The 26486-nt window shown below is 35.2% G+C and overlaps 1 protein-coding gene across 1 annotated transcript; it reads right to left on the reverse strand.

The window, feature by feature from the left end:
* Positions 1 to 230: 230 nt before the first annotated feature.
* Positions 231 to 2107, reverse strand: LOC140876003 (zinc transporter 2). The gene is made up of 2 exons (XM_073279842.1): positions 1476 to 2107; positions 231 to 761 (listed from the first exon to the last, which is right to left on the reverse strand). The coding sequence occupies exons 1-2, from the start codon at positions 2101 to 2103 to the stop codon at positions 370 to 372; spliced, it is 1020 nt and encodes a 339-aa protein (XP_073135943.1). The 5' UTR covers positions 2104 to 2107; the 3' UTR covers positions 231 to 369.
* Positions 2108 to 26486: the final 24379 nt, after the last annotated feature.

Below are 26486 nucleotides of genomic sequence, written 5' to 3' on the forward strand. Positions count from 1 at the left end.
TTCGTCTAAATCATTAGCTAGCTTGGCTGATCAACTCCACATTTATGCGAGAACATAGCCATATTTTAGATAGAGCAAGTTGGAGAATTAAATTGATTCATGCCATTGAACTTGGATTCTAATATAAGAACGGATAGATGCAAAAAATCCTATATATCAATAATAATATCATACACATCGAATCACTTCGAATTATTTTAAACACATTTTCAAGATTTGAAAATACACAATTGAACAACGCAGACGAATTATATTTCCTTTCATCTATTTCCTCGAGTAAAATCCTTTGAAATACAAACCTCTGCCAGCAAACGAAGACATTTTAATCAAGAAATGGAACGTCACAAAAAACCCTGATCACAAGTCAGGCTAATCCCAAATCATCACCACTGCGATCACCCCCACACCGAGCAGCACCGCGAAGAACTTGAAAAACGGGGTATCGAAGTAAGCATTTTTCTGCGGCTTGAATCCCTTTGCTATGAGATGGTTAATGGCTACATACACGAAAACTCCACAAGCAAGTCCCATCGAAATAGCGTAAACCCAATCCGCAGTTTGTCCTTGTGTAGTGGCATCGAGTGCAATCCCTATCCCAACCCCAACAGGGCTCGATATAGCAAAGGCAAAGGAGTAAGCAATGGTTGCAAATAAGGGTCTCTTCGGAATCATCTTCAGAAGTGCAATCCCCATAGCAATAGCTGCAAATATCTTGTGCAGCGAAATTGTCCAAAGGTTTCTCCATGCATCCGCCTTCGTATCTACAAATTCAAATTTTGGGTGGTCAAAACTTTTGCAAATCAATCATGCACGTGCATTAGTTAAATATTTTTGACATTACTTGGACTTTTATTTATATATTATTGACAAAAATATATATGGTTCTATATTAATTAATATGTAGGAGTAGGAAAACCTTCTACCCGTATGACGACCATACGATTCCCACAAATAATGGTTAGAAAGCAAACAATCGATCCAATTTTGTAATACTCATAAATCTTGGTATTATTAAGTAATCGATAAAAAGATTCAAAGATTGATGTTACAGTTAATAAATACAAGTGTGTGAGTAAAAGTTAATGAAAGTGAATCGTCGTCTTCTTGTGTAATGAACTCTTAAAAATGAAAGTGATTTAAAATATAAAGTTTTTTAATCATATGAAAAATTAATGATATGAAAGTAATTGATAATTTGAACAAGAAAATTACATTATAACTTGTTCTTACGTGGATCAATTTTCGATTTTGGTGGAATAAGTTATAAAACCTTGTCATAGTTCGATACCATGTGACAATCAATGATAAATGTAACAAAATGCTGCATGAATTGTCGCAGAGGAGTTTTATTTCCTCAACAAATTCCTTGTTTCACAAGTTTACTAACTCCTTGGTTGCAAACATGTTCTACTATATATGATCAAAATAATAGAGTAATTTAGAACATTGCAAACAAATTAAACACATGAGTTTACCTGCGACTCCGACAGCAATGCCCTCAAAAACAGAGTGGAAACACAGAGCCAGTATAAGAAGTATGGAGTCCCCTAGAGAAGTGGTTCTCAATAAAACATGGTCCGCCGCATGTGCCGCCGCCGCCTCTTTGCGGCCTTCCTCCACCTCCACTACTACTCTAGCCTCCTTTTCTCCACCATTTGTCACGTAAACAATCACACAGTCACCCAACATGGTCAGCAGATAACCCGCAGAGGCCAGCATGAAGGAGAACGGGTAACTCTTGGACGTCAGCTCGCCGAATGTCGCGGTCGAATCGCTCAAGAAATGCATCAACGACGTGCCCAAGAAGACCCCGCCGGCGAACTGGATCCCCAGCAGAAGAAAACTCTCGTTCCATCTGTAGAAGTAGGGCGATATCCCGCCCGCAAATGTGCTAACAAAGAGGATGATAAGGCACCAAACCTTCACCAGAATCAACCCTTTCGAGTGCAGACTACCGCCGCCGTCTGAGGGGGCGGAGTCCGTGGTTTCTCCGTCGTGATCATCGGTACCGCCGTGACCCTTGATTCTGTGACACTGTAGTAGCAAGATTACTAAGAATGTGATCAAGAAAATTGACCTCGAAAATTTTAACGAACAAGTCATGATGGAAATTCTGTGTTTCTTGACAGATTTTGAACAATGACTTTTGGATGGTTGATAATTAACTTACAAGGATTAGTTACCTTTTATATTATCAGTACTACTTCGGATTAATGTAGTTAAATGTCGTGATTTTGCAGTACAAGAATTATATTGACTTTTACAAGGTTGTACTACCCACGGTACACCGCTGACCTATATCAATCAAAAAATAATATTAATGGCAGTTCACATGTATAAATGAATCTAAAAATCTTGTTTATTAATGAAACAGATTTGATTATACTAATGATATTTTATGTTAATATTGGCAGGTAAAAATGCAAAAGAATGTTGGACTAGATCATCATGGAGGCAAATAACGTTTTATGGATTAATTGATCAGTAATTTATAATTTATTGATTAAAGAATGAGAATGGGGATGTGGGGAATATGTATATATATATATATGTATTAATGGGAGCTAGGCGTATTAGTTATAAACACCTGTAGAGCAATACAAGTTGATAAATGAAATTTGAATTACATCTATAAAGTGATGGAAAATTTGTAAATTTCATCATGTATATACTATTACGGTTATTTAACATGTGTTTCTATATAAAGGATCGAATGCTTGTCTCTTTACAAAAGTTATAGAAGGTGGTAATGGTGCAAACAGAGACAATTATTATACTCCAACAATCTCCCTCATAATAATTGCATTCCTTGCAATCAATGATAGTTGAACTCATGACCTTGTCTCTGATACCAATTGTTGGACCGAGTGCTTACCGTTTTTTCAAAAGCTATAGCTGGTGGTAATGATGCAACTCAAATTTTTTAAACCACATAACAGCCCAAACGCCATGGTTCGATCGCTCAACCAAACAGGGATAATTATTGCACCCCAACACTATATCTTATCAAATTTTGATTTTAATAAGGAAACATTGTAATTTTAGTTATGTAAATTGATTTTTTTTTGTTTGTCATATAAATTTTTAAAGTTTGGTTTTAGTGTAATAATTTGGATTTTTTTTTTGGGTTTCACTACTTTTTTCCCATCGGAAGTCACTTAAAAGGTATGGACAGACTTAATCAGTTACACAGATTGATGTTGTCCTATGATGTCCACAACATCAAGGACCAGCACCACCTTTAGCTAAACAATTTTCAAAGTAAACATATAAGTTCAATCAGTAACTTTATAACTTAAGAATAAACACGAATAAATACGCATCGGAAATAAATAAAACAATTGTACGCAAGTGCAAACACTTGTGTGATGCCTCATGGCAAAAATCATTACTAGGACAAAGTAAAAGTTGATTTCAATAATCAATCCTAGTAAACCTATCAAAGTTAAGAATCTCAATGAGAAATCCTAACAACACTCTAAATTCAATTCAAGATTGAAAGACGAAATCTAAGGAGTGTAAAAGAAATAAAATAAATATCTCTAACACTTGAGATATTAATACTACACTCTAAATACTATCAAACTAGTATAGAAAAACCAAAGGTGTCGTAGTAGGAGATTAAGGTTGCAAGACAATGCCTGAAAGATCTTCAAGAAGATTGGGTAAGGAATTGTCCCGTAACACGACGAACACCACTGTAGAGCAACAACTGTTCTTTGAACTCGATTTTTTGTTTTTTCTTGTTCTCGTTGTTCAATTCCTTGCGTACACTCTCTTTGCCTCTTATTCATCACGCTTCAATCTAGCTACTACTCGATATTCGATATGTGATGATTTGTTTCCTTTTTATTGAGTCCTGTTAACATGAAAACAAAACTTTTGTTAATAAAAATAGACGATATCATATTATAAAAATAGATAGAAATTTATATTATTATGGCAAAAAATAGTCAAAAAAAGGCAAAAATAATAAATATAATTTAATTCATAAAGGAAATAGTTGACTAAAAATTATGTCTATTATTCAAGATATAATTTCCTTTCAATCTCCCCTTTTTTGTCTTTCTGGACAAAACAAAGCATAATGATTATCAGATGCTCCCCTAAGTTATACAGATTAGGCTCCCCTAAGTTAATCAGCTTAGAACTCATGGACCGGAGAAGCACAATAGGGAACTACACCAGTCACTGTGGAGAGAATACCACGATCCATCAAGAAGGTCACCATGTTGTACTTGTCAAAGGAGGTATGATCCAGGTTCCACTGGGCAGCAGTATCACCATTATATAATTTTTAGAAAAAGAGTTGAGGAGATCATACCCATCTACAGATTCAATGTTATCATCATCAGTGTGAGGAACATCGTCATTGTAGTAACCCAAATCCAGAATTTATAATTAATTGCTTATTAGCGGAGTAATCATGATTAGGATGGTCATAACATGATTAAGGACTCTCCTATGGGGATTAATAAGTTGAAAATCGGATTCAGGACGTCCGAAAATAGCCCAAATAGTTTCTAGTATTCGGGTAGATCGGATGATCCAAACTTGGGAATGCGGAGGCAGCGATCGAGTTCGGAAAGGAAGAGTTCGGACGATCCGAACTATTGAGAGTTCGGAAGCTAGAATTGAGTTCGGAAGCTTGGTGAGATCGGATGATCCGAACCCAAGCCAAGACAGGTGGTCGGTTGCATGTGATTGGTTGAACACGTGGCAAGAGATCGGACCATCCGAAGGTAGAGATCGGACGATCTGAAGTCAAGCTGCCAAGTGTCCGAGATGATGTCATTGTATGTGATGTCACGGATAACGTAGTTTTGAGATCGGATGATCCAAAGTCCAGTTCGGACCATCCAAAGTACTGGTAGGGACAAATGTCAAACATGCAAGTTAGAACAATCCAATGAGGTATTTCGGACCATCCGAACTCCGAATATAAATAGAGGGTCCGAGAGCCTTATTCTCACACCTTCCAAAATTCTTCCTCGCTCCTTTAGTTAGTGTTTTTAGGTGATTTTAGCCACCTAAATAGGTCCAAAAGTTAGTAGATCATCTCAATAGTAGTAGCGAAGTTGTGCCCAAGTTGTGGGATAGTCGCCATCAGTGGGCTGGCGACGGACGCAGGTATGGTTCGAGATCCCTAAAATAATTACGGAGTATTCAATAGCTTAGTTAAGACTTATAAAGCTTTATTAGTAATGCATGGTTATCTTGCATTGCAGTGTTGGACTGTAGATGCGAGGATTTCTAGGAAAATTATTTGAGGTACGTAAGTTCTGGCTGAGATGGCCAGCAGATATGCATGCTTATGTGTTGCATCTATGTGCCATTATTTCATGTTACTGCTTTGAGATATTATGCTGCATGTGGATATCATACTGAGGATTTGTCTTTTTGAGATGAGCCAGTATAGGGTCGCTCAGCCCTTGTTAGGACGTTGTGGCACTGAGGGTCCTGCTGACTTACGGGTTGCGTCGACTCTAGTGATCCAAGGACATTTTTAGAATCGCGTCTGGTTAGGAGTGAGTGGTTGAGTCATGTGGTTTGATTCCCCGAGGCCACAACTCATATCCTAGGCTTCAGTCTGAGCAGTTTGGATTTTTATATCCCAGGTATGGATACCCAGACATTGTATTCTGCATGCATCATATTTGTATGTTTATCCGTACAAGCGTGCTTAGCTTTAGCGCTCACTTCCACTATTTCTATGTTTTCTGGACACCCCATTCGACGGGACAGTTGCAGGTAGTTCCTATAGGGATTTGTAGTGGTGACAAGGATGTGACAGCAGGATTAGCTGTTAGGTTATGTTTTATTATATTGAATTGTATATTTTTCTTAGGATTTTCATCGGTTGTATTCTGCCTGGTTGTTTAAGTTGTAACTTTTAAATTTTCCTCAGTTTTTCTTTTATTTATTGTTAATTGCATGCTTAATTAAGCTTTAACCTCTGATTAGTAGTGGATCCGGGTTGGGTCACTACAGTCATCACCAACATCATACTCAGTAGAATGTTCAGATGAAGAATCGGACTCTTCTACAATAAAGGAGGACTCAAAAGATGAAGATGAAGAACTTTTAGATTTAGAAGGTCGATTATCAGCGAACTCCTGAGCCATTTAAGCATCGGGCTCATCATCTGATGCAAAGGCATTGGGCCTGGATGGTCCATGACCGCTAAATTAGGTGTCTACTAGCAAGTATACTAGGTCAAGTAATAGTAAGTGGACAACAAGCCCAAGTATCAATCCCACAGAGACTGTAGTCAATTCTCAAGATTTAATTATTTTACTTTATCTAGACAAAAATAAAAAAATAGATGCAATGGATTAAATAAAAATTTAATTACTAAAACAGATAATAAATAAAATAGCTGAAAGATAAATTTAATTAAAACGAGACAACCAAGACACATGTGGGTAGCAAACAAATTATGCAAACACGTGGCAAATCTAGGATCTAAATTTAATCTTAAATCACGACGAATTCTCCTAATTTATTTAACAGTATATTTCTAAAACAGTTAAACGTATTCAAATATTGACAGATTAATTTTTATAATTCTAATCAAATTCAAATGCATTGGGAATTATGAGAATTCAGTTTTCACTTAAAACCGCATACTGAAATCGAATACTATTTTTAGTCGGTTTAACCATATGTCAATTATTGAAGAGATCGAAATCAATTCTTAATTTGTCGACTCGTAAATGAATTAACATGCAAGTAAATAATTGATCAGGTTATTCACAAGAACAAAACATAACTCCAATAATCAGTAATCTTAATAAAAATCTAAAAATCCCAAATCAAAATCCACATGTTCGATATAAAATTGTTCGGCCCAATTTTGCGGTCTTGGTTGAAAGGAACTGCTCAATACTTGAAAATATAATTCAAACAACATTTTAATAATCTAAAGAAGAAAGGAAGAAAAACTCCGAAGATGATGGAGTGATCTCCGCCTCTTCAATCTCCAAGCCTCCTAGCCGCCTCTCGCCTCTTGTGAAATCTGGAACACTTCATCTGATATTTTATCTCTCTTTTATATGGATTTGAAAGCTCATAAAATAAATCCAAGAAAGTTAAGATTTTTAATTCCCAAAAATTCCAATTTCTGAGTCTGCGCTACGCCTCGCTCTTGCGGCAAAAAGTTGCCGCTCGAGCGAGCAACTTTCTGCCAAATATTTTTTTCCCGCAGCACAGGTCTCGATCGAGCCGTAAAAAATTACGGCTCGAGCGAGCAACTTTCTTTCCAACGTGCAATGATTTTTAAAAATTCATATATAGAGTTCTAGCCGTCAGATCGAGCTGAAATTTGAAATGCAGATTCAAAACATCTTTAATTCATTTTGAACGGTGGAGATTGGATTTGGATTTATCAATCATTAAAAATAAATTTTTGACAATTTCTGCTCCATAATTCATTATTGTGGTTCTACTCTTGCTCGAAATTCTTGATTTCTTCAATATTTCCTTCAAATAAAATCCGGAGAGTGAAATTCACATGCATGAAATAAATTATAAATAAAAAATGTATAAACACACATGAAACCATATGAATGCATGCCAAATAAATCTAAAAATAACATAAAATAATGCACACAAAAGACACTTATCCATTTCCCCATACTTAAAGTTTGCTCTCCCTTGAGCAAGACATAAACAAACACAAAACACAAACAAAAGTAGGAACTATTCATGGCAAGTGTCAGCCTCAGAGAAGTTCTATTATCAACTAAAAAAAACGAATGCTCTCAACCGTTCATAATACACCTTTGGTTTAGCGTGATCGTGTGTGCGCGCAATGTTATTCCAGCTACATGCAACTTAGAAAGAATCCGTTTTAAGACTTCGTAGCGACCTAACAGATCAGTGCAAGAGTCACTCTCATGCGCCCATTCCTTCCAATTACCTCTAACAAAACACACCTTCTTTGAGATTATTTTTGCGCACTGCCGGATTTTGCACCCAGATTTTTAAGGCCCCAATAACTAACCGCAAATTGGATTTCAATCCCTTCGTCTATAGCCCGGATGGAGCATCAACCCCATTGAATCCGCAAAATTAGTTTCAGACTAGGCGATTAGGATTTCAATCCCTTGCCCGAAATCCGGATGGAGTTGTTATTATTTTTTCAAATAATTAAATTTTTAATTCTTTTTATAAATTTTCATCAATTTCATTCTTAAAAATTATTTGGTGCGCCCAAGATCATAAGTGCAATTGTCAGAGCATCATTAGAATTCAAAAGACACAACTAAGAACAATTAGCACCTAGTGTCGTGCAATGGTCAAACAAACACAAACATCATCAATGGTATCTCTACAATTCACTGGTTTAACATGAGTGCTTAAAAATATTCACGGTTCAACCTACGGTTTCTCATGTCAAATCAAGATCAACATTTTGAAAAAAAATTCATTTTTCTAACTTCATATCATCATTGGCTCACATTCATTATCCTACTCAACACACATGCAACTAACACAAAATCTAACCAAATGCACACAAACTAAAACATTAACATATGAAGCACAAACGCAACACACAATGAATTAAAAACTAGACTAATCCCCCATACTTATCCAAAGCATTTCCCTAAATGCTTTGGAAACAATGAACAATATGAAAAAACAACCAAACAAATGCAAGACAAACAAAAAACACAATGAAAACAAAAATAACACTCCCCTGGTTTATGCTTCTTCCTCTTCCTCTGGCTGTAGAACTCCAAAGAAACTTCACTTATCAGGGCAACCTATTGAACATGGAAAGGACAAGTAAGGCATTGGATTATCAAAATATAATAAAAAAATAAACATAAAAAGAATAATAAAAAATATAAAGGAAAGAAAAACTGGGTTGCCTCCCAGTCAGCGCAAAGTTTATACTCTATTGCCCGACTTTCCAGTAGCAACCATCAAAGAGCAGCTGCCGCCCATACTAAGAATCATATGACTTTACATATGGGTCTTGATTTCCTACGCCCTCAAGCTTGGCGTGATATTGACATGGGAAGCTCGTCGGTCCATCAATACACGTCATGAACTGATTGGAAGGAGGAGACTTCGAATCTAGGCTGAAGCTCATGGAGGGTGCAATATTTTGGAGTTGACGTCAATAACAAGAACGTATTTTCTAATGGTGTACATGTAAAGGCAATTGACGATGTCAAATCTTTTGCATTGTATATTTCTTCCTTCTCGACTGTCACGTTTGGCTCCTCTTCAATGAAAAATTCTTCAAATAATAGTTCTTCATGCTCTGGCTCAATTACTTCATTCTCTTGACAAATATCAAAAACTAGTTCTATAAAACGCTCAATAACCCAAAGAGTTGATGCGGCTTTCTTAGAACTTATTTGTCTCTGTCTGTTTTGTCACAATATTCTCCAACTGAGCCACATGATCCTCAAACGCCCTATACACTCTTCTCGATGCTCAAATGGTTGGTTAACAAAATTTTTGGAGTTGAATTCTGGAGGATATCGCTGATTCCAACCCTGCAGTGAAGGATCACAATGCCAATGGTAGTCGAAATCTGCCATATCATTTAACAAGTGCATAACACTGTTATAATCTCTTCTGAACAAGTGACTGTCAGTTGCCAAAGCTCCATAATCCACCCAACTTCTTGTTGTCGCATCCAAACCACCATAAAAAATCTGAACCAGAGTGTAGTTCGAAAAATCATGATATCAACAATTATTTGCCAAATCATTGAATCTCCCCCAAGAAACATAGAATGGCTCCGAGTATTGTTGACCAAACCTTGTGAACGCTTATCAATGATCCATCTCCAAGTACCTTACAAGTAAAATATATATAAATATATATATATATATATATATATATATATTAAAATTAAAAATTAAACAAAGGCAAGGAAAAACAATGTGTAGTCTCAAGCAAATAATCTATCCTAATATTAACTAAACAGTCCCCGGCAGCGGCGTCATAAACTTGACAGCTAAATTCGGTGTCTACTATCAAGTATACTAGGTCAAGTAATAGTAAGTGGACAATGAGTCCAATTATCGATCTCACATAGACTTTAGTCAATTCTCAAGATTTAATTATTTTACTTAATCTAGACAAAAATAATAAAAAATGGATACAATGAATTAAATAAAAATTTAATTTCTAAAACAAATAAGAAATAAAATAGTTGAAAGATAGATTTAATTAAAACAAGACAACTAAGACACACGCAGGTACCAAACAAATTATGCAAACAATTGGCAAATTTAGGATCTAGATTTAATCTTAAATCACGGAGAATTCTCATAATTTATTTAACAGTCTATTTCTAGAACAGTTAAACCTATTCAAATATTGATGGATTAATTTTCATAATTCTAATCAAATTAAAATACATTGGGAATTATGAGAATTCAGTTTTCACCTAAAATCACATACTGAAATCGAATACTATTTCTAGTCGGTTTAACCATATCTCAATTATTGAAGAGATCGAAATCAATTCTTAATTTGTCGACTCGTAAATAAATTAACATGGAAGTAAATAATTGATCAGGTTATTCAAAAGAACAAAACATAACTCCAATAATCAATAATCTTAATAAAAATCTAAAAATCCCAAATCAAAATTCACATGTTCGACTTAAATTATTCGGCCCAATCTCGCGGTCTTGGTTGAAAGGAACTACTCAATACTTGAAAATATAGTTCAAACAACATTTTAATAATCTAAAAAAGAAAGGAAGAAAAACTCCGAAGAAGATGGAGTGATCTCCGCCTCTTCAATCTCCAAGCCTCCTAGCCGCCTCTCGCCTCTTGTGAAATCTGGAACCCTTCATCTGATATTTTATCTCTCTTTTATATGGATTTAAAATACCATAAAATAAAGCCAAGAAAGTTAAGATTTTTAATTCCCAAAAATTCCAATTTTCGAGTCTGCGCAACGCCTAGCTCGAGCGGCAAAAAGTTGCTGCTCGAGCGAGCAACTTTCTGCCAAATATTTTTTTTCCCGCAGCACAGGTGCCGCTCGAGGCTTAAAAAATTACGGCTCGAGCGAGCAAATTTCTATCCAACGCGCAACAATTTTTAAAATTTCATATCTGCCGTTGGATCAAACTGAAATTTGGACAGCAGCGTCAAAACATCTTGAACTTAATTTTGAACAATGAAGATCGGATTTGGATCAATCAATCATTAAAAATGAATTTTTGTCCATTGCTGCTCAGTAATTCATTCTTGTGGCTCTAATCTTGCTCAAAATTCTTGGTTTCTTCAATATTTTCTACAAATAAAACCCGAAGAGTGAAATGCACATGCATGAAATAAATTATAAATAAAAAATGTAAAAACACACATGAAACCATATGAATGCATGTCAAATAAATCTAAAAATAACACAAAATAATTCACACAAAAGACACTTATCAGTCCACCACTATAATGTTTCAAATTGGCCAAAAACTGGGCCAAGGACATCTCGAACTCATCAGAAGTTTCTTCTTCAACATGGGGACTGACTGGTTCTTCTAAAATCAAAGCGATAGGAGTGGTGGTAGATTCACCAACCACAAATGAATCTGTGGCAGAAACAGATGAAGAAGAACCACCAATGGAGGTTTTTGATCTCGGGATCACCTCGAAATCCTCATTGCTAGAGTCATCTCTAGAGGAAAAGTCAGGATCAAGAATGAAAGCAGGTCTAGCAGAGCCACCCGTTTTAAATCACTTTGACTTGGAATAATCTAAGTTATACCCAGCCAATTGACCGGTGGTTGCTCTTAGTCGTGTCGCGCCCAAATAAACCCAACTCAGATTAACTAAATAAACATGTAGTAGCGATAGTAGAGATCGTTCCCACGAGGAAAGTAAAATTTATTTGTGTTCTTAAAAATAATGAAAATAATTAAAAGGGTTTTTGGAATTTAAATCAATTAACATGCAAAATTAAATTAAACTAGAGAAATCAATTAAAAACAAGCCTTGGTATCGGTCGACTACACCCTTGAAATCATTCACTCGATCACCGATTCTCTAAAAATAATTAATTCTCATTGAATATTCACCATTGAAAATCTAATTCCTGTCCCACATTAATATTAGTTAATTAGACACCAGCGTTCTAGATTAACCCTTACCAATAAATCAACCCAAATACAGCGATCTAGATTTAAATCTAAAGTAGCATTCATATGAGTGAAACAGATGAATCTAGACAACACATGCACCAGCGGATGTATTTAGCCTAGTCAATTGTTGTTCATACGATTTAACAAATTCAACAGCAGAAAATATTAAACGAAGTTGCTTCACAAATTAGATGATTCAAACAATTACAAATTTGAATTCTAATTTAGCGGTAGATTGTACGAAAGAATTATCAGGTGATCAATCTAATAATTAAACACACAAGCATGAAATAAATCAGAACAACTCTTGATACTCGATAAAAATCAAACGTTGAAAATCAAAAAATCTCACAAAGTGAATAAAATCAAGGGTTTCGTCTTCCTTAACCAAGTACAAAAACTAGAAAGATTAAAATCTAAGAACAGAGAAGATAGAACCTAGCCGCCAGATGTTTTCTCTGTATGTAGCCATCTAATCCCTGCGTTCCCATCCTCTTTCTCGTCCAAATACCTCTTTTTATATGGCTTTGAAAGCCCACGAAATAAAGCCCGCAAAATAATAGTTTTAAAATCTCAAAGTTCTATTTTTTTCTCTGCACGACTCGCGCGCTCAATCGTGCGAGTTGGACGGATCGAGCACGCAAAAATATCCAACTTACTGTTTGCAAATTCTTTCTCGCGCTCGATCCTGTGAGTTGGTAGGATCGAGCACGATTTTTTTCAAGCGAGCAGCGATTTTGAAAAATTCATATCCGGAGATCTAGCCGTCGGATTGAGCTGAAATTTGGACAGCTGCTTTAAAAATCTTGAACTTCAGTCTAAATGGTGGAGATCGGATTTGGATTTCTCTAAAATTAAAAATGATTTTCTGATCATTGCTGCTTCGTAATTCTTCTCTTATCTGGCTCTTTCCTTCCATCTTTAGCTCCATTTCTTCTCTTTTCCTATATCAAATCACATACAATGATTAGGAACTATAACATGAATTTATCCAATAAAAATATACCTAATCATCACAAATTAACTCAATCAAACATAGGAAAATACCATCACATCAAACTCCCCCTACTTAATCCTTGCTCGCCCTCGAGCAACACAAAACCAAAAATAAGCTCGAACTCATAATCCATAACAAAAATAACCATGATCTTCACATTTGTGCCTCAGGAATAAACTCAATGCATGATCAAGAAACGCGTTAAAATGCTAATAACGGAACAAGTTCAATATCCAGACATTTCAACTACAGATATAGCCCCGAACGTGTGTGTGTGTTTGGTCATTAGCTAGTGTCATGCACACTTCACAGATCCATTCAATGTAAAACCCCACAATAGCTCAAGTTGCACACCGCCAAATCAAATTAAACCATTGAGAAGTTTTATAGTCTTTTCACTTCTCCGAGTAATTGCACCCGGTTATCCTCAACTCTATACATTCTCCTCCATATTTAGATCTTGGAATTTATAGGACTAGAATTTCAATCCCCATTCCAATGCCTCCCCTCACCTTACTAACTCCATTCTTTACTTTTTTTTTCTTTTTTTTTTTCTAATAAGCTCAAAAGGGAGGTTGATAGGCTAGCGACTTCCTAAGACTATCACAAGGCTCACACGACCTTCACTATGCTATATACAATTCACAAGCCATGACTCATGCATGCTAAAGAATATTCAAGAACCATATCAAAGTCTAATTTGCATTGGATATCAAAGTGTTCCAAAGTTAGCAAATCATCTATTTTCAAAAGCTTGCATGTCATCAATTAGATATCATCATGGGCTAGTAATTTTCAACAGTCAAATTCATCACAAACTATGAGCTCTAAAATTTTTTTTTTCTTCAAAAATCGGCTAAATTCTCAATGACTGGCGAAGTCTCTCCCCCATACTTAAAATCTTACATTGTCCCCAATGTAAGCAAAAATGCAAAATAAAAATAAAAATAAAAACTGAAAATGAAAGTAAATACTCCCCTTGGGTTGCCTCCCAAGCAGCGCTTGATTTCCAGTCTTCAGCTTGACCCTCAGAAGCACTCCTCAAAGAGCGGCTGACGCCCAAAATAAGTGTCATATGACACCACAAATGGGTCTTTGTTCCATGTGCCCTCAAGCTTGGCCAGATATATACAAATTAAGCTCTTCACCTCAACAACACTCCATAGCGGCTGGTAAACATGGGAAGAGAACGTCTCGGTGGGCTCTCGGAAGCCAACATCTTTTGAAACTGATACTAATGGAAGGGAAATATCTTGGGGATGTGTGTATGATAATACGATCAATGAGCTCAAATCGATAGACTCTTGAATTCCGTCATCCTCAAACTCGAGTGGCAATATATTTCCATCACTCCCTATTTCTTTCATAACATCTTCCGACTGCGGTTCAATAAGAAGAGAAGACTCAAACGCCCCTAAATCTTTAGCATGATTTGATTCGCACTCCCAATCCTGGTTCTCTGAGTCATCATCATTGAACCAAATCGGGTTGGTCACTGCTTGAGTATCTTGCTTCACTTCTTGTTCTTGGTGTTCCCGGGGAATTTATCTCTTGATATTCTCCATGTGCTCCACAAGGTGACATCTAGAATTTTTTAGATCTTCTATAGCTGCCTCAGTCGATGCCACAAGCTTGCTCATTATATCCTCTAGCAGATATAAGATCAACTTCGAACAACTTCCCTCCTCCTTTTGAAGCTCAAATGGTTGGTCTGTAAAATTCGGGTATTGAGATTGCGAATACCGGTAATAGTCAAACTCTGCTATATCATCCAACAGGTTTCTCATGGTATCAGCATCTCGGTAAAATATTGATATACCGGTTGTGAAAGCTCCATCAATTACCCATCTTCTTGTCACTGCATCCAAACCATTAAGAAAATATGTAAGGAGAGAATAGTTAGAAAAATCATGATACCAGAAGATGGTTGCTAAATCATTGAATATCTTCCATTCTACGTAGAATGGCTCCCCGTGTTGCTGGATAAAACTTGTGAATACTTGTCGATTTGACATCTTGAAGAATTACACAATAAGAATCCTCCTCCGCCTATGTAAATTTCTTTCTATCTCTGGGTCGTATGGAAATTTTCTTCTTCCGAAGATTCACCTACACGCACGAACAACCAGAGTAGCACTAGGAGGAATAATAAAATAAAAAAAATAAAAACAAAAACACAAATAAATTAAACGCCTTCCCCGGCAACGTCGCCAAAATTTGGTAGCGCTTAGTCGTGTCGCGCCCAAATTAACCCAACTCAGATTAACTAAATAAACATGTAGTAGCGAGAGTAGAGATCGTTTTCACGAGAAAAGTGAAATTTATTTGTGTTCTTAAAAATACTGAAAATAATTATAAGGGTTTTTGGAATTTAAATCAATTAACATGCAAGATTAAATTAAACTAGAGAAATCAATTAAAAACAAGCCTTGGTACAGGTCGACTACACCCTTGAAATCATTCACTCGATCATCGATTATCTAAAAAATAATTAATTCTCACTGAATATTCACTATTGAAAATCTAATTCCCGTTCCACCTTAATCTTAGTTAATTAGACACCAGCGTTCAAGATTAATCCTCACCAATAAATCAACCCAAATACAAGCGATCTAGATTTAAATCTAAGGTAGCATTCATATGAGTGAAACTGATGAATCTAGACAACACATGCACCAGCGGATGTATTTAGCCTAGTCAATTGTTGTTCCTACGATTTAACAAATTCAACAGCAGAAAATATTAAATGCAGTTGCTTAACAAATTAGATGATTCAAACAATTACGGATTTGAATTCTAATTTAGCGGTAGATTGTACGAAAGAATAATCAGGTGATCAATCTAATAATTAAACACACTAGCATGAAATAAATTAGAACAACTCTTGATACTTGATAAAAATCAAACATTGAAAATCAAAATCTCACAAAGTGAATAAAATCAAGGGTTTCGTCTTCCTTAACCAAGTACTAAAACTAGAAAGATTAAAATCTAAGAACAGAGAAGATAGAACCTAGCCGCCAGATGTTTTCTCTGTATGTAGCCATCTAATCCCTGCATTCCCATCCTCTTTCTCGTCCAAAGACCTCTTTTTATATGGCTTTGAAAGTCCACGAAATAAAGCCCGCAAAATAATAGTTTTAAAATATCAAAATTCTATTTTTTTCTTTGCACGACTCGCGCGCTCGATCGTGCGAGTTGGACGGATCGAGCGCGCAAAAATATCCAACTTACTGTTTGAAAATTCTTTCTCGCGCTCGATCCTATGAGTTGGAAGGATCGAGCACAACTTTTTTCCAGCGAGCAGCGATTTTGAAAAATTCATATCCGGAGATCTAGCCGTCGGATTGAGCTGAAATTTGGACAGCTGCTTTAAAGAACTTGAACATCATTCTTAACGGTGGAGATCGGATTTGGATTTCTATAAAATAAAAAATGATTTTCTGATCATTGCTGCTTCGTAATTCTTCTCTTATCTGGCTCTTTCCTTCCATCTTTAGCTCCATTTCTTCTCTTTTCCTATATCAAATCACATACAATGATTAGGAACTATAACATGAATTTAGCCAATAAAAATATACCTAATAATCACAAATTAACTCAATCAAACATAGGAAAATAACATCACATAAACCGGCTAAATCGGTGTGATAGAAATCTACTGGCAAGAGTACCAGGTCAAGGAATAGTAAAGTGGACTGAGAGTCCAAGTATCGATCCCACAGGAACTGCAGTCAATTATCAAGAATTAATTATTTAGCTTAATCTAGACAAAATTATAAAAAATCAATTTGATTTAAATAAAATAAGAATTTAAAATAAAAATTGCTTAAGAAATAAGAATTAAAATAGTTGAAAATAAAATTTAATTAAAACAAGACAACCAAGACACACATAGGTACCGAACATATCATGTAACATGTAGCCGATTAAGGACTCAGATTTAATCATAAATTATGGGAATTCTCCTATCTTGTTAAAAGGTCTATTTTTAGAACAATCAAACCTATTCAAATATTAACGGATTAATCTTTCATAATTCTAATCAAATTTTAATTCATTAAATATTTGTGAAAATTCAGTTTACACCCAAACCGCACACTGAAACCGAATTCTATTTCTAGTCGGTTTTACCATGTGTTGATTATTAAAGTGATCAAAATCAATCCCTCCTCTGTTGACTTGGAATCGATTAACATGCAAGCAAACAGTTGATCAGACTATTCACAAGATAAATATAAATCTAACAATCAATAAAATAAAATCAAGTCTGAAAAATCCCAAATAAACATCCATGTAGCCGTCTTGGTTGAATAAAAACTATTCAATAATTAAAAACAATAATTCAAAAATAAAAAAAAGAAGAAAAAAAAAGAAAAATCTTCTCTCCCAAGCCTTGTAGCCGCCTCCCTTGTGTTGTTCACGATCAGGAACTTCTGAACCCTAAAAAATATGATATATATTCTATTTATATGGTCTGAAACCCATACCAATTAATTTCCTTCCAACACAAGGACTTTTCGGAACAGTAAAGCTCCCAAACTCGTGCTCGAGCGGAGGATTTTCCCGTTCGCACGCGCAATGAAAAACAACTTTCTGGAACTGTAACTCGCGCGCGGGCGAGTTCAAATCTCGCTCGCGCGCCTAACATTTTCTGCTCCAAGCAACAATTTTGAAAAATTCATATCTCAAGTTCTAGCCGTCAGATCAAGCTGAAATGTGGACAGCAGCTTCAAAAATCTTTAACTTCATTCTGAACGGTGGAGATCGGATTTGATTTTTTCTAAAATTATAAATGATTTTTCAACCAAAGCTGCTCCGTAATTCACTCTTCAAAAATCCATTTTCCTACAAAATCAACCGGAAGAGTGAAATACACACACATGCACTAAAACACATAAAAACAATAAAAACAATATGAATGCACACAAAATAGACATAAAAATATCACAAAATAATGCATAAAAAATGCACTTATCACCAGTCATTTGGGTCGACAACGGATTTGGGGGCGAGGACGAACCATATTGAGTGAAGCAGAATCGGGAGGGTTCTCAACATCAATTTCGTTCCCAGTCTCTCCAAGAGCGATTTCTTCAAGAGCCACAGGGGTTCCAAAAATGGGACGATAGCCAATGGTGGCACATTCCCTTTCGATGTTGTTGGCTCGGATGAGGCAACATTAGGATTAGCACCCATCTTCGACCGAATATACTAAGGATCATAGCCAATTCCTGCCATTTTCGAGAAAATTGTGAAAAATTACTGAATTTGCAGGGATAGGGATGAGATCAGAGAGATGCAATGTGGGTAGGAAGACAAGTACCAAGGGAAGAGATGATATTAACCCTTAATCATGAAACTTAAAGATGTTAAATCCATGATAAAAGAGCCTTTGGGTTATTAAGTTCAGACTTCCCAAATTTAAGTTACAGTAATAGTAAAATGAAAATAAATTTTGAATCTTGAGAAAATTGGAAACTTAGCACACAAGGCAATAACCTAGAGAATTAAAATTCGATATACACATAAATTGATAACTCCACACGGCATGTAACACCACTAAAGTTATAATGCCAAAAAATTAAATTTTCTTCCCATTTGATTTTTCACCATATTTTATCAAAAGCATGGAACAACTTCACAATAGAATGCAAGTGCATGTACTAAGGATGTCTAAAACAGAGTGAATAACAACAAAAATGCAATAACAATGCATGAGATATGTTTTCGATGGTGATGTTTGCATCTGATGTTGGTAACATCTCCTGGAAACATTGTAGTTCTTTAAATATTTGAGAAACAATTCACACTTATTTTGACATAAATTCTTTTTATTGATTCAGAAGTGGTATCCTTCGCACTGTGAGAACGGTCTTCATAAAACTCCTGCAGGTAGCTTTTTCCATTTTCTTCCAAAATTTGATGTGATATACAATTGCATCCACACTTCTCTGATTAACTCACATATAAATTTTTCTAATTCACTTTTCACATGGGACAAGATCATGGAGTACACAAACATTCCTCAACTACTTAGTGACTTAAGTGAGTGATTAAAATGCCATAGTGTGTTACAAACTATTTATACAGGAGAACTAATGATTATCCAGCTAATGAACTTTTCAGAGCAAACAATACACTGAACAAAGTGCATGAATGAAATTCAAGAAGCCTAAAATCCTAAAAATGCACATGCATATTTGTTGTGGTCCCATGGTTTTGGCAACACCATGGACCAACATCAGTGAATGATCAAAGTGAACACATACCAAGATATTTCCTAAGATTGGAAAATCTCTCGAAATCCAATTCTTTTGTGAATATGTCAGCTAGTTGATTTCCAGTACCAATGAATTCCATATGAATCAAATCTTTTTCAACCAAATCACGGATAAAGTGATGTCTTATATCAATGTGTTTAGTGCGGGATTGTTGTACTGGGTTTTTCGTGATATTAATCGCACTAGAATTATCACAAGTTACAATAGAAGTTTCACTTTTAAGTCCATAATCATCAACCATTTGATTCATCCAAAAAAGTTGATAACAACAACTTCAAACTACTAAATATTCAGATTCAGCAATTTAAATTGAGATACAATTTTGCTTCCTACTGTACCAAGAAACCAAATTATTACCAAGATAAAAACAATCTCCAGTTGTACTTTTCCTATCGTCTAAATCACCTACCCAGTCAACATCACTAAAACCAACTAAATTAGTATTAGTTTCCTTGCTATACCACAATCCAAATTCCAAAGTACTAGCTACATATTTCAGAATCCTTTTTACTACTTTAAAGTGAGAAATTTTGGGATTAGATTGATATCTAGCACATAAACATACACTAAACATTATGTCAGGTCGGCTAGCAGTTATGTAGAGAAGACTACCTATCATGTTGCGGGACATGGTGTTTTCAACTTTGTCTACAACAACATATTTGCAGTTTTTCACTTGAACTCATAGGAGTTTTCATGTGTTTTAGATTATCACCACAAAATTTCTTCACAAGATTCTTAGCATATTTACTTTGACATAAGAAAATACCATCATCCAATTATTTAACTTGAAGTCCAAGAAAATAACTCATCTCTCCTACCATACTCATCTCTAAAGTGGATGACATGCATTCAACAAAATGATCAACATGATTTTGAGAAGATGCACAGAACAATATATCATCCACATAGAATTGATAAATCAAGATATAACCTTTGAGCCTTTGAATAAAGAGATTTTTATCCACTTCATGATTTTGAAGCCAATGCTCAACAAGTATTCTGTCAACCTACCATACCATACATGGGATGCTTGCTTGAGTCCATATAGACCCTTTTTAAATTTATAGACATGATCCAAATGCTTGGGATCGTCAAAACCCTTCGGCTGTTTGACATAAACTTCTTCATGAAAGACGCCATTAAGAGAAACAATTTTTACATCCATTTGATACAATTTAAGACCTATATAACATGCAATAGCAAGCAACATTCTAACAGATTCAATTCGAACAACAGGGAAAAAGGTTTCATCAAAATATACCCCTTCTACTTGACTATACCACTGGGCAACCAAATGTGATTTGTTTCTAACAATGTTCCCCGACTCATCAGTTTTATTCTTAAAAATTCATTTAGTGCCAATCACATTTCCATGAGCATGAGGTGGTACTAGATACATACATCATTTCTAACAAATTGCTCAAGTTCTTCATGCATAGCATTTATCCCAAATTCATCTTTTAAGGCTTCATTAAGATTCTTAGGTTCAGTGAAAGACACAAAACTGGAATACATTACCTGGGAAAATACTGAAGTATTGCATGTTAACCCGATCATTTTCGATAGTCCACTTTTTCTTTTTCTTTTTTTTGGGTTCTCACATTTTCCTGCAAGTTACCAATTATTTGAGATGTGGGATGATCTTTCTGAATCTTCCTTGTTACTTCATTTTCATTATTTTCTTCCTCACCAGTATGTATCTTTTCATTATAGTGACTTTCTTTAGATTGAATCAATTGGGAGTCTGATGTTGTGTCGTAGATGTTGACAACATCTGGGACAAAACAGAGAGTATCCAGTTCTTCATACATCAATTTTTGGAAGTCATTTTCAGTTGTCTTTCCTTTCAGATCTGCAAGATCATCAAATACAACATTAACAGATTCCATGATAGTCCTAGTTCTCAAGTTATACATCCTGTGAGAATGGCTATTAGTTAGATAACCAAGATACACACATTTATCACTTTTAGAATCAAACTTTTCAAAATGATCCATATCATTCAAAACATGGAAAATACATCCAAAGACATGAAAGTATTTGAGATATGTTTTATTTCACATAAGAATTTCATAAGAAGTCATAGTTGAGCCACTTCTCAAATACACCATATTAGAAATATGGCAGGCAGTATTCAGAGCCTCGGCCCAGAACCTCTTAGCCATGTTTTTCGAACTCAACATCACTCGAGCCATTTCCTGTAAGGTCGTGTTCTTCCTTTCGACAATCCCATTTTGTTGAGGAGTTTTGGAGCAGAAAATTCTTGAGATATTCCCTTCTTATCACAATGATCTGTAAACAATGAATTCTAAAATTCTTTTTCATGGTCAGTTAGAATGTGATTCATTATGAGATTATGCAAGTTGGTGATCTTAACAATCAGTTTATTAAAAACATCAAATGTGTCAGATTTTTATCTAATAAATCTTATCCAAGAAAACGAGAGAAGTCATCTACACATACGAACCAATAACGCTTACCCCCATGAATTTCAACTTCAATAGGACCCATAAGATCCACGTGTAAGAGTTCTAAAAACCGTGTTGTCCCATGATGTAATATCGGGTGCACAACACGAGTCTGTTTTCCATTTTGACATGGTCCACACACAAATGGAGTTCATGAAGTAAGGTTATGCATACCTCTTACTGCTTCATACTTACTCATATTCTTCAGAGTTTTGAAATTTTCATGTCCAAGCTTCTAGTGCCATATATCCAATTCACTAACCTTAGAGCTTCTACAACTATGTTTTTCACCAATTTGGTAGCAATTGTCAGCAGATCTTGTACCAGCATAACACAGACATTAGCTTCATCAAACACTTCACATGAATTTTTGTCAAATTTAACAAATAAGCTATCATCACACAATTAACTAATGCTAATTAAATTTTCATTTAATCCTTCAACATGGAGCACATTATGAAGCTTTGGAAGTCCTTTCAATTTTAACGTTCCTTTTTCCAACAATTTTACTTTTTCTCCTCTTCCATAGGTCAAACATCCACTTCTTTGATCCACATAATCAGTGAGAAATTCCCTTGATCCAGTCATGTACGAGAGCTGCCACTATCAAAGTACCAAGTACCTACAGAGTCAGTTTTTAATGATGTATAAATGACAAAACAGTTTGGTTTCACCTTAGGTACCCAAACCCTTTTACTAGAAGCCTGTTTCTTAGCAGTGTTGTGGCTAATATTGTCAACATCATAGGACAACACTGACTTGACATTCCACCTCATCTAGTCCTTCCTTAACTTGAAGCAGCAGGGCCTGATGTGTCCTTGTTTATGACAGTAGTGACAGACAAAAAGAGGTTTCTTACCTTTCTGTTTTTGAGAGTGAACCTTTTTTGGTGGAATTTTGGTTGTAGGGCCATCTTTAGCGGATGAATCACTTCCACTTTATTTCACAAACACAGTAGGTTTTGGAGTGTTTTTTGATGATTCACCTACTTCGAAAATACCACTTTTGAATCCCAAACCAGCTTTATTATCTTCACCAGTAGACAACAAGTCATTTAGTTTGCTAGAAATTGAGTTGTATTTCGCCAAAGTCTGGTTTGCTCGAGCTAGTTCATCCTTCATATCACAAAACTTGATATATCTCTTGGTCATGATACCTTCAAGCTTGGCCAGAGAGCTCTTACAATCAGTATTTTCTTTAGTAAGTGCAAGATTCGCTTGGTTCCTTTTTAACCAATCTGCATAGAGTTCCTCATACATACTTCGAACGCTTTCTAAGGTCAGCTCTTCTTCATCTTGATTATTATGCTCACTGGGCTTTACAACAGCATTCACACATAGTGAGTTTGACACAACCTTTCTGATGTTGTGGCATGGTGTTGCCATGCCAGAGACAACACCATGAGGATTTACTTTTCTCTTCACAATGGCAGTGAGTGATGTCTTATTTTCATCATCAGTATATTCTCGATCTTCATCCACTTAATCATCACTTAAAGACACTGGCATTCCTTTCCTCAATCGATTGGCACACTCATTCGCATAGTGTACATAACCCAAACATTCTCGACATTGCACAGGTTCAATCTTCTTGGGATTAACTTTTTACTTGAGTAGCTTCTGTCCTTGAGATACAGAGGGCCGTTGAGTTTTTAAAGGAGCAGTAGTGACATTTTCTTGGATTTTTTTATCACCTCCTTTGTTATCTCTCATTTTCTTTAGATAATTTCCAAATTTCTTTGTGATCAGAGATTAGACTCTTCGCATAGATCTGATGTATTGATTTCTTTTGTGATTTTCAGCAGTTCATCATAAGTGTCGTTTGACACTTGAAATGAAATCGATTTCCTTTTTTCCTTTTTCTGTGAGCCAATGTTCATTTCAAACACCTGGAGGATGCTTATCAATTCAGTCAGTCTAAGTTTTGATGTGTCTTTTACTTCTTCTAAAGCCAAGATTTTTCCATTGAATCATTCAAGCAATGACAAAAGGACATTGTTGACCATTCTTTCATTCGAGATAGGATCTCCCATACAAAAGGCTTCAGTGGAAATCTCATGAAGACACTGGTCATAGGAAGTAATGTTTTCAGATTCTTCCATCTTAAGATTTTGATAAGTTCATTTTATGCACTTAATTTGCATATGATTTAACTTGGATTTTGTGATGTATCTAGCGGGTTTATGCGTATTTGTTTGGTTTTTTTTGTGGTATGCAAGGATTGAAGTTAAGTACCGAGAAGAGACAAAATAAATAATTACAAAGCAGCAATAGTAAGAAATTTATTGTCAACTCTAGACAGATCCAAATCCAATCTCTACCGTTCATAATGTACCATAAGATGTTATAAAGTTGCTGTCCAAATTTCATCTTGATTCAACGTCTAGAACTAAAGATATAGTTTTTGCAAGAATGCTGCACTCACGCCCTGTACGTGAAGAAAGAAAGTGCATCAGCGCTAACAAAACATCGCCTTTGCGTTGTGTGTTCAAAGAGGCAGCCCCTGCGCTGTCATCAAGAGCCTCTGCGCCACGTCTGCGTGAAAAAAAGTTGCAGATTTTTGAAATTTTAAAACTCTCGATTTTGTCGCTTTATTTGTCGGGATTCAAGGACATATAAAAGGAACTTCAAGGATGCATAATGGGCTTCCACACAGATTTGAGAAGAAATTCAGCCGCATAAAATCTGAAGCAGAAACACAGCAGCAACAACGAGAGAAGAAGGCTAAAAAATGTGAAGAAGGAATTCAAAAGAAAAGATCTAAGACGAAGGACGCTGACGCTACTTTGGCTTTGTTTTCCTAAATCTTTTCTTCTTTAATTCTGTAAGTTGATGTCTAGATTTCAAAACATGCCTAGTTTTTTTTGTTCTAGTCATGACCTAAGTTTTTAAATCTAGAGGTTATTGTAGCTTAGTCAAGACGACTTCTATGACTTTTTAATTTATTTGACTGTATTTTTCTAATTTAATTGTGTTTTCTAGAATTGATTGTCGTTCAATTATTTGATCAATAATTGAATTATCATATTTATTTGAAATCGGTGTTTGAGAGAGGGAATTTTGAGTAGGACCATTAAAAAAATACACTATTAATGTTTATATAGGTCGGGAAACGTATAACTTTAACAGATCTTGTGTAAGAACATTGTTTATTGGAATCAAATTTTAATTGATACATTCTATTTATTACTCGGGAGAGGGAAATCGAAATACTTATGTGTTCTTGGTTATTAGATGAAAGAAATTCATGAGCATAAATTAATTAGAATTAGTCGTTTTCGAAACAAAGTGAAATCAAATCCTCTAGATATTTTTCTCTCAGTGATATTTATCTTAGTGTGTGATTTGTTTACTAGTTTTTCTTAATTAATTAATTTTGAACAACAAAAATTCTCTATTTAATTTTCTAAATAAGTTTTAGCCTATTTTAATTACAAGAGCTAATATAATTTTCAAAGTATACTCCTCGTGAGAAAGATACTCTACTCATTTTTTTAATTAAAATTTGAAAATCGTGCGCTCGCGAGCAAAAAATATGCAACAATTTTTTGGCTTCATTGCCGGGGATTATTGTAGGGCTTAGTCGTGTCACGCCTAAATTAAACCAACTCAAATCAAATTCATAAATATGTAGTAGCGAGAGTAGGGATCGTTCCCATGAGGAGGATTGAAATTTATTGTGTTATGAATTAAAAATACTAAAAATAAATAAAAGGGGGGGGGGTTTGTTTTTCAAATTAACTTCTAAAAATTCAGGAAATAAATAAATACTAATTATAAAATTCAAACTAATTAGCATGCAAGATTAAAATTGAGTTTACTAATAATTAATTAAACAAGCCTTGGAATCGGCCAGCTACGCCCTTGAAGTTTATTCACTCGATCATCGATTCTCTAAAAAATAACCAATTCACATTTGAATAATCATCATTAAAAATTCAATTTCTATCTCACCTTAATTTTAGTTAAACAGAAGCAAGCGTTCTAATATTAACTCTTACCAATGAATCAACCAAAATACAAGCGATTAAGGTTTAAACCCAATGTAGCATTCAAACTAGTGAGATTGATGAAGCTATACAACACAAACACAATCGGTTGTATTTAATCTAGTCAAGAGATGTCCCTACGAATTAATAAATTCAAAATCAAAAATTATCAATCACAGTTGCTTCACAAATTAGAGGGATCAAACAATTACGGATTCGATATCTAACTTAGATTTAGATTGTATAAGAAAATATTACTAGGTGATCAAGCCAATAATCAAACACATATGCATGACAATAGAATTCAAACAACTCTTGATATTCAAACCAAAATCAAACCATAAAAGTACCAAAATCTCACGATAAAAATAAAACTTCAAGGATTCGTCTTTCTCAACCAAGAATTAAAACTTTGCCACGCAGGGCCATGAAAAACTAGTAAGAAAAATTGAAGAACAAAAATAATCTAAGAACAAAGGAGAGAAAACCTAGCCTCCATGATGTATCTACCATCTTTTGCATCCAAAAAAACTGATAAAATTCGTGTGATAGATGTTATTTATAGCCTAGAGTCATTCTCAACCTTCTTTCCTCTTTTAAAAAATCTTTTTCCTTATCGCGGGCGCGCTC

The sequence above is a fragment of the Henckelia pumila genome, chromosome 1 (genome assembly GCF_033568475.1).
Source record: "Henckelia pumila isolate YLH828 chromosome 1, ASM3356847v2, whole genome shotgun sequence".
NCBI lineage: Eukaryota > Viridiplantae > Streptophyta > Magnoliopsida > Lamiales > Gesneriaceae > Henckelia > Henckelia pumila.

Bases quoted from the DNA above. Each gene is read 5' to 3' on its own strand.
- LOC140876003 (XM_073279842.1), bottom strand. From the start codon at position 2,103: ATGACTTGTTCGTTAAAATTTTCGAGGTCAATTTTCTTGATCACATTC. The intron at 762-1,475 runs GTAAACTCATGT...TTGAATTTGTAG, and splicing joins CATTGCTGTCGGAGTCGCAG to ATACGAAGGCGGATGCATGG.